This window comes from Vigna unguiculata, chromosome 5 (genome assembly GCF_004118075.2).
Source record: "Vigna unguiculata cultivar IT97K-499-35 chromosome 5, ASM411807v1, whole genome shotgun sequence".
Classification (NCBI taxonomy): domain Eukaryota; kingdom Viridiplantae; phylum Streptophyta; class Magnoliopsida; order Fabales; family Fabaceae; genus Vigna; species Vigna unguiculata.
Genome location: NC_040283.1, coordinates 32,763,929 through 32,780,530, shown reverse-complemented (window position 1 = coordinate 32,780,530; position 16,602 = coordinate 32,763,929). Strand labels below are relative to the sequence as shown.

The 16,602-nt window shown below is 42.0% G+C and overlaps 3 protein-coding genes across 3 annotated transcripts; all 3 read left to right on the top strand.

Annotated features, from left to right (window-relative positions):
* Window positions 1–636: 636 nt before the first annotated feature.
* LOC114184633 lies at window positions 637–1,804 on the top strand. The gene is made up of 3 exons (XM_028071950.1): window positions 637–1,209; window positions 1,253–1,613; window positions 1,656–1,804. The coding sequence occupies exons 1-3, from the start codon at window positions 637–639 to the stop codon at window positions 1,802–1,804; spliced, it is 1,083 nt and encodes a 360-aa protein (XP_027927751.1).
* Window positions 1,805–1,860: 56 nt separating this feature from the next.
* On the top strand, window positions 1,861–2,289 carry LOC114184632. Its single transcript, XM_028071949.1, has one exon. The coding sequence runs from the start codon at window positions 1,861–1,863 to the stop codon at window positions 2,287–2,289; it is 429 nt and encodes a 142-aa protein (XP_027927750.1).
* Window positions 2,290–2,505: 216 nt separating this feature from the next.
* On the top strand, window positions 2,506–3,111 carry LOC114184631 (uncharacterized mitochondrial protein AtMg00860-like). The gene has a single exon (XM_028071948.1). The coding sequence runs from the start codon at window positions 2,506–2,508 to the stop codon at window positions 3,109–3,111; it is 606 nt and encodes a 201-aa protein (XP_027927749.1).
* Window positions 3,112–16,602: the final 13,491 nt, after the last annotated feature.

Here is a 16,602-nt window from a genome sequence, read left to right as displayed (position 1 = left end):
TTGAGCGACTGATACTCTCGCTTAGGCAAGAATGGCTCTCCTAAGCAAGGTCTCGATGAGGCATTGGTATTGTTTATGTTGAATTCTCGTTCAGGCGAGAAGTTTTGAGTAGTTAAGCGAATGAGGTCTCGCTCAAGCGAGTAGGGTTATCTAGGAGCAGTTGATGTTACAGGTGAGCCAGGAGCTGCTTAGTGACAGAGAGTGGGCTCGGAGCAGAAGGGGATTTTATATTGTTTTTATTTGATTTCCTTGTAATTTGATTATAGTTTTTTACGGTTTTGAATATTAATCTTAAAGTTGTACATATGGATTTTAGAATTTATAGACCATTAATGTTTTAAAGTTTTAAATTTCCCATGTTTTTTGGGAAATAGATTATTTAATAAATTAAGTATTTCATCATGCCTGTTGATTTTATTTTGTTTTATTTTATTATAAGTAATATCCTACTGGGATGTTACAATTGGTATCAGAGCAAAAGTTTTGAAAATATTTTAAAAAAATATTTTGGGGCTTTTGGGGAGTGAGCTTATCGCTTGATTGTTTTGTGTTTGTGTTGAATGTTGGTAAGAGATGAGTGGCTTTGTTTAACTAAGTGAATTGGTTTTAACAGTTGTAATGTGGCGTATCCAGGCTATGGCTGCTAACAAGAGGAGAAGGAATAGTGGCGCTGATGACATCGCGAAGGCTATTCACCGGATGGTGGATGCAATGCAAACACCTGTAGCGGCGCAGCCTAGAATGACCATTGCACCAGTCAGAGTGCCGACTGTGGAGGATTTCTTGCGCCACAAGCCAGCGGAGTTCACTGGCAAAGTCTCTCCTGATGAAGCAGATGCATGGCTCCACAAATGCGAGAAGATCTTCAAGGTGATGAACTGCGAAGATGAGCAGAAGCTGTTGTTCGCCACCTATCTGCTGAATGAGGATGCTGAATATTGGTGGGCAGGCATGCAACAACAAATGGAGACCAGGGAAGAGCCGGTGAGTTGGGCCAACTTCAGGACTCGCTTCCTGGAGAAATATTTTCCAGATACAGCTAGACAGGACAGGGAGGCTAAATTCCTTGCATTACAGCAAGGGGACATGACCGTGCAGGAGTATGTCAACAAGTTTAAGCATCTAGCGAGGTATTACTCGCAGGATATCACCGAGGAGTGGAGGTGTCAAAAGTTTGAGCGAGGACTCAAACATGAGTTGAAGAAGGTGGTAACACCTCTAAGAGAGAAGGTTCCCAGTTCTGGTGGAACAGGCTAAGAGTGTTGAGCACCTGGAGAAGGGTCCTGGTCTAGTTGTTCGACATCAGAGGAATGTCGCAGAGGCTAGGCAAATGAAGAAGCCTTATAGCCGTCCCCTTACCACCTTCGGAGACTTTAAATGTTTCCAATGTGGGGGCGCACACCTGAAGAGGAATTGCCCGCAGTTGAAGAGTTCACCCAGTGGACAAGGGAGCAGTCGCAAATGTTTCATCTGCGATCAACTCGGGCATTTTTCTAACCAGTGCCCCGAGAAGAAGACCAGTACAACTAGGAAACCACCAGCTATAGTATATGAGAGACCTAGAGCTGGTGGGAGAGTTTTTGCCCTGACCACCACCGAGGCTACACAATCGGGTAATCTTATTCTTTAACCTTATGTATTATTTGGTAAAGTAGTACTGGTGTTGTTTGATTTCAGAGCAACACATTCCTTTATTTCTAATGCATGTGTGTCAAAACTGAGCTTGGAGAAACATGACTTGGATTGTGAGTTACTGGTTTCAACTCCATCTTCGGGTCAGGTGGCTACCAGTTCATCTATGTAGGTTGTTTATTGGAAGTGGCGGGCCGTAGGTTCAAAGTGAATCTCATCTGATTGGTAATGGAGGGCTTGGACGTAATTCTGGGAATGAATTGGTTGTCAGGCAATCACGTTATTGATTGCGGACGACGTAGTGTGATTTTCCTAGAGACTTTGGGGCTGGAGTTGATATCAGCTCAAAAGGCGATTAGGGAGGTAGAAGTTGGAGCTACTTGCTTCATGATAGTGGCTCAAGGAGAGAAGAAGAGCACAACTCAGCAGATCAGAAGCATACCAGTAGTGGATGAGTATGTTGATGTCTTCCTAGACGAGATTCCAGAATTGCCACCGAGTAGGGATGTGGATTTCTCTATTGATCTCATCCTTGGAGCGGGACCAGTTTCTATGGCATCATACAGGATGGCGCCAGCCGAGTTAGTTGAACTGAAGAAGCAGAATGAAGACCTGCTTGAAAAGAAGTTCATCAAACCGAGTGCATCACCATGGTGAGCACCGGTATTATTAGTGAAGAAAAAGGATGGCAATTCCAGATTGTGTGTTGACTATTGGCAACTGAATAAGTTGACCATAAAGAATAAGTACCCATTGCCGAGGATTGATGACTTATTGGATCAGTTGTAGGGAACCGCTGTGTTCTCAAAGATTAACTTGAGGTATGGGTATCATCAGATTTTGGTCAAGCCAGAGGATGTGCAGAAGACGGTGATGCCGTTTGGGGTGACAAATGCTCCTGCGATCTTCATGGATTACATGAACAAAATTTTCCAGCCGTACTTGGATCAGTTTGTCGTTGTGTTTATTGACGACATACTCATATATTCTGAGAGCCGGGAGGAACACGTAGAGCACCTGAGAGTGGTGCTGGAAATTCTCATAGAACATCAACTGTATAGGAAATTGTCGAAGTGTGAATTTTGGCTGGAGGAGGTACAGTTCTTGGGTCATGTAATATCAGTCCAGGGGATAGCAGTGGATCCGACCAAGATTGAAACGATGGTGAAATGGGAGAGACCGCAGACCATTACAAAGGTGATGAGCTTCTTGGGTCTGGCAGGCTACTACATGAGATTTGTGGAGGGTTTCTCCAAGAGGGTGAACCCATTAACTCAGCTCACTAGAAAGGATCATCTTTTCGCTTGGACAGATGAATGTGAAGCTTGTTTTGAGGACATGAAGAGAAGGTTGACAACTGCACCGGTGTTAGTTATCCAGATCCGACTAAGATGTTTGAGGTATATTTTGATGCCTCATATTTGGGCTGGGTTGCGTGCTAATGCAAGAGAAACGACTAGTCGCATATGCATCTCGTAAGTTGAAGGTGCATGAGAAGAACTACCCTACACATGATTTGGAATTAGCAGTAGTAGTCTTTGCCCTTAAGACTTGGAGACATTATTTGTATGGAGCACAACTCCAAGTATTAAGCGATCACAAGAGTATGAAGTACTTGTTCGACCAGAAAGAGTTGAATATGAGGCAGAGGCGATGGATGGAGTACTTAAAGGATTACGACTTTGAGCTGTTATACCATCTTGGTAAAGCTAATGTCGTAGCAGATGCCCTGAGTAGGAAGAGGATCCATGTGTCAGCCATGATGATTAAGAATTTGGAATTGATAGAGAGGTTGCGAGACATGAATCTAGGATTGGATATGGGGGAAAGTCATATATGGTGCAACATGTTGAAAATTACCAATGAGTTTTTAGATGTGGTTCGGGTGGAGTAGGGTAATGATCAGGAGTTGCAGCAGATAATAGGTGAGTTGGGTACAGATAAGAGAAAAGATTTCAGGATGGGTAAACACGACATCCTGCAATTTAGAGATAGGGTGTGTGTACCCAAGAGTCGGGTATTGAGGAAGATGCTCTTGGATGAAGGGCATAAGAGTGATCTTAGCATACACCCAGGTATGACTAAGATGTATAAAGACTTGAAGGCGACCTTCTGGTGGACTGGCATGACAACTGATGTGGCAGATTATGTAGCATCTTGCTTAGTGTGCCAAAAAGTGAAGATAGAACATTAGAGGTCGGGTGGTATGTTGGAGCCTCTTGATATTCCCTAGTGGAAATGGGACAACATTTTCATGGATTTTGTTACACATATGCCAAGGTCAGTGAGGGGGCATGATTCCATATGGGTAATGTGGATAGATTGGCGAAGTGCGCACACTTTCTACCAATTAATCACAAGATGTCTCTAGATAAACTAGCAGAGTTCTATGTCAGGGAGATAGTCAGGTTACATGGGGTGCCTGTGACTATCATATCAGATAGAGATCTCAAATTTACATCGAGGTTCTTACAATCCTTGCAGGCAGCATTGGGCACACAATTGAGAATGAGCTCAGCTTATCACCCTCAGACAGATGGATAGTCTGAGAGAACCATACAGTCGCTCAGGCGAGTGAGGTTTGCCTAAGTGGGACAAGAGGGTGTAGTCATTGTTTCATGCTCGCTCAAGCGAGTTGGGCTAGCTTAAGTGAGGCTGATGGACTAGCCTGGGCGTAGACCCTTGGCTTAGGCGAGAATGTTGTGAATCTATGCTTGTGTGTGCACTGTTTAAGCTGTTTTGGTTGACGTTCCCTAAGTTGTGGGAAGTTTTTACATGGTTTGGGGTGTTTGGGCTTGAAGGACTAAGTCCATAGGATTTTGGGATGTGCTTGGATTGAGTCGTGAACGAGGAGTTCGTGATGGGTGGATCATATGCAGAACGTGAACAGTTTAGTTCACTAGAGGTACCCTTGTTGGGATGAATGAGCGAGGGAGTTCATTTCATGCTCTACTTGGGCATGCTGTGAGCGAGGGAGTTCATAGTAGGAAAGGCGGGTATGCGTGTCTGGGTCCAAGCAAGGAGTTCGGATGAACGAGCGTGAGAGTCCGTGAAACAGGACTACAAGCAAGATAGGCTTGTAGGTTGGACCACGAGCGAGGAGGGTTGTGGAAGCACATGAAATCCCAAAATTAGAGTGGGGGAAAGTGGGTGATGCTGTAAATAAATATATATAATTATGAATTGACTAGGGGTTTATTTCATATATATTTATGTGTATGTGCATAGCTCACCCTATCTGTGTGTGTATGGCGATGATCGGGTAATTTGTTATCCGGGAGCAGATGATGTTACAGGTGAGCCAGGAGTTACTTAGTGACGGAGAGTGGGCTAGGAGCAGGAGGGGATTTTATACTATTTTTATTTGATTTCCTTGTAATTTGATTACAATTTTTACGGTTTTGGATATTAATCTTGAAGTTGTACATATGGATTTTAGAATTTATAGACCATTAATGTTTTAAAGTTTTAAATTTTCCATGTTTTTTGGAAAATGGACTATTTAATAAATGAGGTATTTCATCATGCCTGTTTATTTTATTTTGTTTTATTTTATTATAAGTAATATCCTACTAGGATGTTACATTCGTGTCCATAACCTTCACACTTGGTGCACCTAATAACACTTGTTTTGTCTTTTGGCAATGATCTTCTATCATCTTGGTGCTCCTTTCTAAGATTCCCAAGTTTGCTATTCAACCTCATAATTCTGAACACAATGAAGTTTATATCTTCTATCAAGGTCGAACGTGTACGGAACATTGTTGAGTGCTAAAAAATGCTAATTCCTGCAGTGAAAGAGAGGAAACAAGAATTAACACAAAACACAATAATTGGTTAGCAAAAGTATTGTTGATAAAATTATCAAATGGGCTTCACCACTCTTTACGTGTTTACACTCAATTCCACTCGTGTTTCCCTCTCAAAGTGTATTCATTCGCTCTTAAGTTCCTATTTAGTTCTTCAAAGAACCTCCAATCAACCCATCAAGAATTCAACATCAAAGTGAAAGATGTAACAAATCTAAGCTCAACTCAGGAGGCCAAAGAAAGGAAAACTCTAAGACAACACCAAGGAAATTTAAAGATAAACTAAAAACACTTTAAAAGACCCAAGTAATCTAAATAGTGTATTTAGAATTACTACTGGAAATGTGAAACAAATTACTCAAGCTAAACTTTGATGATTAATTCAAACTTCCATAAGCAATACTTCCAACAATTTAGCTCAAGGCACATTGTCCTATAACACAACAATCCAAAGGAAAATCAACTCAAAGAGAAATCATGGACAAAAGACTCAAATAAAGTTAGAAATTCAAGAAAAGGACTTATATTGACAAGAATAAGTACCATATTTTCCATGGAGAGTAATCATAACAACATCCATAGCAACCCTTAAGGCACCTCTATCAATAGTAAAACATCAACAAAGACCGTCTTACGTGTGCTATCAAAACCAGCCAAAACATGTCCCAAAACAGTAGCATAACAACACACTGAAACAGGTTTGGCTACTACCAAAAGTGGGCTGGCTGCTGCCAAAAGCGGGCCAGTTGCTGCCAAAATGCTTAAATCAAAGATGGCTACCATCAATTAAATCTAGTGGTTGTAAAGGGAAATAATTGGTTGTTATTCAAGTTATTCAAGCAATCTGCACAAACACGTCTCCAACTTCCATTGAATCAACAAATGCGCTGCCACTCAAAACAGACTCGTGGCTGCACTAACACGTTCCAAACTTGCAGCTTAGTAAATGCACATATCGGATGGACTAGCTTCTGAAAGAACAAGTTGTGCAAAACTAAGCTCTTTCTATCCAATTCTAAATCACGTTAAGGAAACTGTTAATAATGCATCCAAGGTCTAATATTCACGTAGCCACATGTAAAACTCACGCTTTCCCTTAATTTCATAAACGTGCACCAAAAATTTTCCAAACGCCACTTATTCTACCACAAACTACTGCACCAGATTCCCTAGAAAGGTTGTCACTGAATGGATCAGACTACTGCATCACCATTGCCAATTTTGCACCGAAAAGGAGCCAATCATAGAATTACCGCCTGAACTAGATACTCAAGTGAAATTTCTACATTAAAAGGACTAAGGCACACTTACAAAGCATGAAGCATCAATTTTGCAGCATTTTGATTAATTCAAACCAAACATGTTCCCGTTCAGCTGTTGCCTAACATATTTCTACTACACAAATTGATTTCCATAATTTACTAGGTGTTACTGATTGCATCAGATGCAAGTCTCCACATGTCCACTACTTCAACCTTCAAAACATTGTTGGATTCCTTAATTCAAGGCCAAATCCCACCACATTGTTGGATTCCTTAATTCAAGGCCAAAACATTGTTGCACCACTTGGCAATTCTTCAAACAACCTTGCTGCATAAATTCACTACACCAACCATTGTCTGAAGGATCCTGCTGCACCCATTTGCCAATATTGCCACTATACCAACGAACTTATCACGCATACCGCTACTTTCCCTTTTCTTTGGACCAGCCTGTTTCACCAAGTTGCTTGCTGTACTACCACCAAGTCAGAAATGGTGCTGCACAACACAGCCTAAAAAAGGCAAAGGCCAATTGCTCAAAATTTCTCACTACACCAATTCAAATTGGCATCAAATGAAGTAGAGAAAAGATTTTGTCTATGCACCGCTTGCTTCTTTTGATTGGTTTACCTTTGAATAATTCCAAGCACTGACATAGCTAAATAGATAGGCCAAACTACCGCAATTTCGAATTGACATCTGATGCACCAAAAAGAAATTTTGCACCACGTGTTATTCCAGATTTTGTGTGATAGCTACCACTGCTTGAGAAAAAAAAATTGCCTGTTATTCCAACTGAATTGTTTACTTCCTTTGAATGGACTAACCAAATTCACTATAAACAATCCATTTTCACGTTCACAGTACCACACGAACCATGCTGGAAATTTGACCTTCCAATTTGCACAAATTTTGCACACCACTAAGCTAAATGAGTGAACCACTTTTCCCTTCATCCACTATTTCACATATTTCTTGGGGAGTGTGGTGGCTGCCAAAACATGCTTGAAACAAAGGTTGCACCAGTGAAACTAGAAAGATGCCACCGCTATAACCAAAAATCTACTACACCAACTTCACTAAAATAAACTGGCAAGACTTGTCCACTGCTTGGACCAGAACACTTGTTGTCAAAAGGAAATGGGTTTCCCTTCTTGCTGCACCGCTTGGCACCTTTACATCTCTGAAAGAGGTCTTTAGTTGCTACCTAAAATTTTCCCTACACCAATTAAGCAAGCAACGAGCCAATCAAAGTCACCATTGCCAACATATGAAAGGTCAAGCTTGCACCTCAAAAAGTAGTTGCTGTAGTATATCTATATAGCGAATGGAAAATCTAGTGAACCAATCACCAAATCAGAAGTAGCTTGCTTTCAGATTGCAAAACTCAAACGTCACTATTAGAACGTGCTAAATAGGACCACATCGCAAGCTTCGAATTTTCTGCCTCAAATTCTGCACCAAGATACCTAAAATAGTTGCCACCACCATTCAAATCTTGCAAGAAAATTTTAATTGCACCTAATGGATGTAAGCAAGCTATTGTCAAACTTAATTCATAGGACGTTGCTGAACCATTAAACCAGCAAATTGCACCTATAAAAACAACAAACTAGTGCACCAGAAAATTTGATCAAAGCTGAACCAAAAACACAGGACAAATCATCCAAAGTGCACCAACGATGCGTGGTTGTGAAGATGTGTTCCACCACTTCAAGTAACAACACCTCAAGCTTGACGTTTGCTACACTTTGCTAGCTCACAAAAGGGGGAGTGGACCAACCTACAAGTAACTCATAATTGAATAAAGGGCAACTACAACTCCGTTTCCATTAGTTCTACTGACTTTTGTTAAAGGACCCTTCATTGAGTCATTTTCACAAACACTAAAGCTGCTTCAGACTAAAGGCACGAGCTAGTGTAGTTGGAAGTAACGAAACTTCCTTATGCTATTATGTTCAAGTGGTAAGCTACGCAATTTTACGATTACGAATTCCATGGATTAAACAAAGCCATTGAAATTGAAACATCTTTTATCATTGTCGCTTTTGCAATTGCTCGTGATAGAACTTTCTCGGTGTTGAACTCTTCGAATTTGCCAAGGAATGAGGTGGAAATTGAATTTGCCAAGGACTAGCGAAGCACACAGCTCGTGAAATCCCCTTCTTTGACTTTTAGAGACGTGCACAATCGAAGATGAGAAAGAAACCACCGAATGAAAGACGACGACAAACCAATCTCGAAACTTCCACGGGAAAAAAATATGAAATGAAACCAGAATGAAACGCCCAATTTCAGACAAGCATAAATTCATCCAAACCAAGCTCTAAATACCATATGATGAAGGATCGTCTCGGAACGGGAGGAAACTACGCCACTTGGAGGAGATTCCAAGATAAGTGAGGAAGATCCGCCACTTTGAATTAGAGATTCAAAGATAAGGATCGGTGGTTCTAAGGAGAACCTCAAGACTTGAGAGAAAACTCAAATTTTCATTTAACTCAAATCTGAATACAAATGTGTGTCATAAGGGCTTATATACTATAGGCCAAAACACCAAAAAGCCCAATACCACTAAAAGTCTGATAAAGCCCAAAGAAAATATTTCAAAAATTACAAAAAGGTTTTTATTCCACTATCCGAAGCTAATTTGAGATCTCTTTGAAGATATTGTGCATGATTCCATCATCTGTTTTCTAATCCTTTGACGGTCCCGAACCATGTCTCCATCACTAAGGGCGAACCTATATGCAACTATTACACCAGTAAAACCCATTTCTTTCTTTTGTTTAGTTGACGTCAATTAAAAGGAAAAGGCCCAAGCTCGTTTCCTCTTGAAACACTCTCAACTTTCTCATTACCATTTTCTCTCTACGTTTGTCCATTCTTAAACAGCTTCCCTTTCTATTTCTCATTCTTATATTCTAAATTCTTCTTATAGCAGAACTTGGATTCGAGACCTTTGTAGAAACCCTTTCAAGGCAAATAGAATGTTATGTCCCTTTGTAGAAACTCACCCATAATCATGCTCGAGTTGTCGTTCAGACGAGGAGTTTCAACTTTTGAGCAAGAGTAATCTCGCCTAGGCAAGAAGGTCTCGCTTAAGCGAGAACTCGTAGAAACCTCACAATGCCACTATTCTAACTCTCACTCAAGTGAGAAGGGTTTACTTGAGCGAAAGAATCCCTTTCGCCTAAGTGAGGATGTCTATCTTAAGCAAGATTCATGCAGGGAAGTGTTTAATTCCTTTATTTGTTCCATGATTGATTGATTTACTCCTTAAAGCGTGAAATATGACGCCATGTATGTTTTATGTGATGGAACAAGGCTAAAATTTGTTGTGCTTGGTATATAATGATAAAGGGTTTTGGAAATGTATACATAGTTTGATGTAATACCATGAGTCTCACGGGGAGATTTTATGTTATCTGTGTTTTATAATTACTCAGTTATCTTTTAAAAATATTTTTACTAGCTTACCCTTTCTCTTTATGTCTGTTTTTTGTTTGGCTTTTCTTTTTGCGATTATCACCAATACTAGTGGAAACATAAGAGGAAGTGCATGTTGAGGTGGAGCAGGCGAACAAAGATGTTGCAGTCTAGAATAGATTGCTTTAGTTGGTCTTTACTCTTGTCTTCCTTTTTGAAAAACTTGATACGATTATGTTTACATTTTGATCTTGGGCTTTTTGGTGCCCTTAGTTGCTTTTGAGTACTACAGTAAACTCATAGATAACTGTAATAGTTAATCTAAACTTCCATCTTGTTGCTCTATATTTTTTAATTATGTAATGTTTTATTTATTAGACTATAATATTAAATGGAATGTCACCACACCCATCTAAACAAATATGTTATACATATATATATATATATACATACATATACATATACATATATACATATATACATATATATATATATATATATATATATATGTATATATGTATATATGTATATATGTATATATGTATATATGTATACATATATACATATATACATATATACATATATATATATATATATATATATATGTATATATGTATATGTATATGTATGTATACATATATATGTATATACATATATATATATATGTATACATATATATACATATATGTATACATATATATGTATATACATATATATATATATATATATATATATATGTATATATATGTATATATATATATATATGTTCCTGCAGAGAACAAATAAGATAAGTTAGGCACAAGCGTCACCTTACCATGTAGTCCGCTATCTTCTTAGTTGGCTTTTCCCTGGTTGATATATGTTAGCTTGGACCCAGGAGGGGTTACCTGCAGAAGAGTCTCCGAAGCTCAAGTAAGTCAAAACTCTCAGAAGGTCAAATCAGTGATTAATGAATGCGTTTTCCCAGTCTTTCAAGCATTTCAAGGATGAGTACTTCAAGGTTGTCGTTAAAAAAGGAGGAAAAGCTCATTTTTTGAACGCAGATGGGAGCACTAAATTTCCTTTTAGTTGGACAAGTAATCCTTCTCGGTATAAAGACATGGGGATGGATGAGTTGTCGGCTGGTGATAAGGAGGTGGTGGAGATTCTGTTGAAGTTTGTTGATAAGGTGCCCATTAAGGGCCTAGTTAGAGTTTATAATTCGGTTCATCCGATAATAGATATCGAACGTATCTGTTTATTATTGAAACTGTGTTAATAATTCTAAGTTGTTTTGATCCGAATTGTAATGTATTATTATAGGGCATATGGCGCAGTCTGGAAAGAAGAACTTAGCTCTTTTCCAAACGCTGAGGAAGGAGATGGCCGCTAAGGCCAAGGCAGCTGGGAAGACTGATGTTCCCAACTTGCAAGAGTTTGTGGTGGAGGTGCATGTGCACGGCGGGACTAAGAGGAAGGCTGAGTTACCGCCTCGACCCGGGAAGGGAAAAGACGTGAAGAAAGTAAGGGCGGCCCTGCTCAGAACGGGGTCGGCTAGTGGAGCAGGATCGGCCAGTGGCGAGAAAGGGCCAGAATCTGGGTTGATCGAGTTGCCGGAAATATCTGTGAGGAAGGACATTTCAATTACCCTCCCAGATACCATTGTGAATTCTATTAACGACATGGATGCGGACCACCTTGTGAGGACAATGGTGGAGTTTGGAAGCAAGGCTTTAGTTTTGAGCCGGCGCGTGGGGTCCCTTTATAAGAGGGAAGTGAAGGAGGGGGGCCGGGAAAAACTAGAGGAGTTGTAGGGGAAGGTGGATAAGCTGGAGGAGGAAAAGGTTGCATTGGAGAAGGCAAAGGAGAGTTAGGATGCGGAGAGAAAGAGGTTGGCGTCATGGAGGGTTCGTTGCTTGGATTCTGAAGAAAAGTTAAATAAAAGGATAGGGGAATTTGAAGAGGACTATGAGGACTTGAAGGATAAGTATGATGGAGTTGTGGGTGAGCTCGATGATCTGAAGAATAGCATTATACAGGAACACATCAATGGTTTTGAAAAGGGGTTGCGTCAAGCGGCATTTTTCCACAGGGAGGTGGATGTTACGGACGTCAAGTTTGATGTTAATAAGGATGTTGTCGACGAGAGGCTTGTGAATGAGGATGACGGTAGTGTTGGTGAGGAAGCGAATGTGAGGGTGGAGGAGAAAGTGGCTGAAAAAGTTATCGAGGCGGTTGATGCTGGAGAAGTGAGGGCTGACGCGGTAGAATAGGACTTTAACTTTTATTCTTCTGAATATATTTGAGCCTATGTCTGTAATAACCGGTACATTGTGTTATGTTGGTATACTTTGCGTTTAAGTTTAATGCGATTAACGTTCTGTGTTATTGTGTATGCCGAGTTGTGATAATATGTGGTGTATGTGCGTCGCGATAAGTTATATGTTAAGGGTGTTTGACCCAGGCCGCTTACTTGGGGTAAGGGTGGGGAACTTAAACGAATCAATCATAATATAGGGGTGTTCGACCCAGGCCGCTTACATGGGGTAAGGGTGGGGAACTTAAGCGAATCAATCATAGTATAAGGATGTTCGACCCAGGCCGCTTACTTGGGGTAAGGGTGGGGAACTTAAACGAATCAATCATAATATAAGGGTGGTCGACCCAGGCCGCTTACTTGGGGTAAGGGTGGAGAACTTAAACGAATCAATCATAATATAGGGGTGTTCGACCCAGGCCGCTTACTTGGGGTAAGGGTGGGGAACTTAAACGAATCAATCATAATATAGGGGTGTTCGACCCAGGCCGCTTACTTGGGGTAAGAGTGGGGAACTTAAGCGAATCAATTATAATATAGGGGTGTTCGACCCAGGCCGCTTACTTGGGGTAAGAGTGGGGAACTTAAGCAAATTAATCATAATATAGGGGTGTTCGACCCAGGCCGCTTACTTGGGGTAAAGCGAGTATGAAGGAAACACATGGAAAAGTTGTATAGTTGGGAACCCTTCTTTTTATTTATTGAATAGGGGTGCCTCGTTAAAACCTCCCTGGCCAAAACCCTCCTTAGGGAAAAAAGACCAGGTGAGGAAAAAGAGTACACCCGGGGTTACAAGTATTGGTTCGATTACAGTATACGTTTAGCTGAAGTAGAACTTGAGGTGGGATACATTCCAGGTGTTGGGAATCTCTTCCCCAGATAAGTGTTCTAGGCGATATGCTCCTCCTCCTGCATCTTCGTGTATACGGTACGGGCCGTCCCAATTGGCGGAGAACTTGCCATCTTCTTTCTAGCACTGCTGGCCATTCTCCATACTAGGTCCCCGATGACGAACGATCGTGGACATAGATTTGCATTATATTTCCTGGCAGCTCGTTGTTTGGCAGCTAAATTGTGTATCTGGGCTTTTTCTCTGAGTTCAGGTAGAAGGTCGAGATGTAAGGCCATGTTTTGGTGATTGTGGGTTGGGTCGTACAGTTCTCGGCGCAGGGATGGTTCGCCAATTTCTACTGGTATCATGGCGTCTGCGCCGTTGACTAAACTGAATGGGGATTCGTTTGTTGATGATTGAGGGGTGCATTTGTAAGCCCACAGTATTTCTATTAATTCTTCGGGCCATCGGCCTTTGGCGGTATCCAATCTCTTGTGCAGCTCTACGAGGATAACTTTATTTGCCACCTCTGCTTGTTCATTGGTTTGTGGATGTTCTACAGAACTTGTGATGTGCATGATGGCTAGACTAGTGTAAAATTTGGCTAACTCTTTGTCAATAAATTGTCGGCCATTGTCTGTTATGATAGTATGTGGCACGCCATATCTGCATATTATGTCCTTCCACACAAATTGTTGAACTTGCTGGGCCGTGATGGTAGTTAGCGGCTTAGCTTCTATCCATTTAGTGAAGTAATCGACGCCTACAATTAGGAATTTTACCTGCCCCTTGTCGGGTGAAAAGGGGCCGAGAATGTCCTTTCCCCACTTAGCGAATGGCCATGGGGATAGTATGTGGTGTAGTTGTTCTTGTTTCTGGTGAATAAGGTTGCCATGTTTTTGACATGGTTTGCATTTCCTGACATAATCCTGGCAGTCTGCTTCTATGGTCGGCCAGAAATATCCGACTCTAAGAACTCTAGTAGCCATGGTGCGTGCGCCGGAATGATAACCACAAATACCTTCGTGTAGCTCTTTGATAATATATTGGGCTTGCTTTGCCGTGACACATTTAAGGAGGGGCTGGCCATATCCGCGTTTATAGAGGTCATCGCCTATCATGGTGTACCTGGCGGCCTTAGCCAGCCAAGTTTTGTCAGCGTCTAGGGGGGTTGCCGGTTTTGAGGTACTGGATGTAGGGGGTGGTCCAGTTTTGGCTTTGGGAGGGGGTGACGCTGTTAGCTGGGATGTGGGTTAAGTTTTGACAAGTGTGTGTGATGGAAGGTGTGGATAGTGTTTGTTGTAGTAAGGATCGGTGACGGTTTTTTAGCTTGGTGCTGGCTAATTTGGAAAGGATATCGACCCTGACGTTGTCGGTTCTTGGGATGTGTTCGACGCGAACTTGTTCGAAGGCGGATTGAATGACTGCGCGGACCAGATGGTAATACTATAGAAGGATGGGGACTTTGATCTGAAACTCGTCATTTAGATGACCTATAGTAAGTTTGGAGTCGGTTTTGCAAGTTAATCTTTTGACGCCTACCTCGCGGGGTAGGGAAAGGCCGGCGAGGATGGCTTCGTATTCGGCTTGGTTATTTGACGTTTTGAAAGCAAAGTGAAGGGATTTTTCAATGAGGATGTCGTTGGGGCCTTCTAAGACGATGCCGGCGCCGACACCCCTTGGATTTGACGAACCATCTACATGAAGCGTCCACTAGTCCTCTATGGGTGTTTGTTGTAGGTCATTGACGAAGTCTAAGAGACACTGGGCTTTGATGGGGCCGTGGGGTTCATAGCGTATGTTGAATTCTGATAGTTCCACGGCCCATGATGACATGCGTCCGGCCAGATCTGGTTTTTGTAATATTTTTTGGATTGGGTAGTCGGTCTTAACGGTTATGGTGTGGTTTTGGAAATATGGGCGTAGGCGGCGTGCTGCGTGGACAAAAGATAGGGCTAGCTTTTCTACCATTTGATATCTGGTTTCAGGATCTTGCAACGTTTCGCTCACAAAATACACAGGATGCTGTGTGCCTTCTATTTCTTGGACCAGCGCGGCGCTGACGATATAATCAGTGGCTGTGATGTATACAAGCAGGGGTTGATGAGTGTACGACTTGTGGAGGATAGGTGGGGAGGTTAGGGTTGTTTTTAGTTTTTGGAATATTTGTTCACAATCATCAGTCCACGTGAACCGGGTGGATTTCTTTAGGAGTTGGATTATGGGTTGGGTTTGTTCGGCTAGTTTGGGTAGGAAACGGGAAATGGCTGTGAGACGGCCAATGAGACGTTGGACCTCTTTAACAGTAGTGGGGCTGCGCATTTCGATGATAGCCTTGCATTTTTCAAGGTTGGCCTCTATGCCGCGTTGGGTTAACATAAAACCAAGGAATTTACCCCGGTCAACGCCGAATACACATTTGTCGGGGTTGAGTCGAAGGTTGTATTGGTGTAGCGCGGAGAAAACTGCTGACAGGTCTTCAACATGTTGGTGATGACTTGGGGACTTGACAACCATATCGTCGACGTATACTTCGACACAATGTCCCATTAGGTGGCTGAACACCTTGTCCATTAGTCGTTGGTAAGTTGCTCCGGCGTTTTTGAGGCCAAATGGCATGCCCCTATAGAAGTAGTTGGCATCGTCCGTGATGAAGGCGGTTTTGTGCATGTCTGATGCGGCCATGGGGATTTGGTTATATCCTGAATATGCATCCAAAAAACTAAGCACCTTGTTCCCTGCCACACCGTCCACGAGTCGATCGATGTTGGGTAAGGGGTAAGCGTCACGAGGGCAAGCCTTGTTCAAGTCTGTGTAGTCTACGCACATCCGCCATTTGCCATTGGCTTTCTTCACCAAGACAACGTTAGAAAGCCAAGTGGTGTACTGAGCTTCTTCTATAAATCCTGCGTTTAGTAGCTTGTCGGCTTCAACATTGGCTGCTTGCTGGCGTTCTTCGCCAAGCTTGCATTTTTTCTGGGATACATAGCGGCCTTCTTTATATATGGATAGTTTGTGGGATGCTATTTGGGGGTCCACTCCAGGGAGGTCAGCGGCTGACCAGGCGAAAAGATCGGTGTTGTTGATAAGGATGGGTGTGATGGTGGCACGCTCGTCAGAGTTTAAACTGGTGCCTTGGTTAATAGACTGACCATTGGGAAGCTCTAGAGGTGAGGTGTCCTCAACTGGTTCGAGGTGAACATCCCGACCTATTCTGGGGTCAAGGTCTTCGCCGAATAGAGCTATGCTGGAGCCAAGGGGTCTCTCGATATGGTTGGTTTGTTGGATTGGGAGTTGTGGTCGCAAGCTATATCGTAGTGGATGGTAAGGATGTCGCCGGAC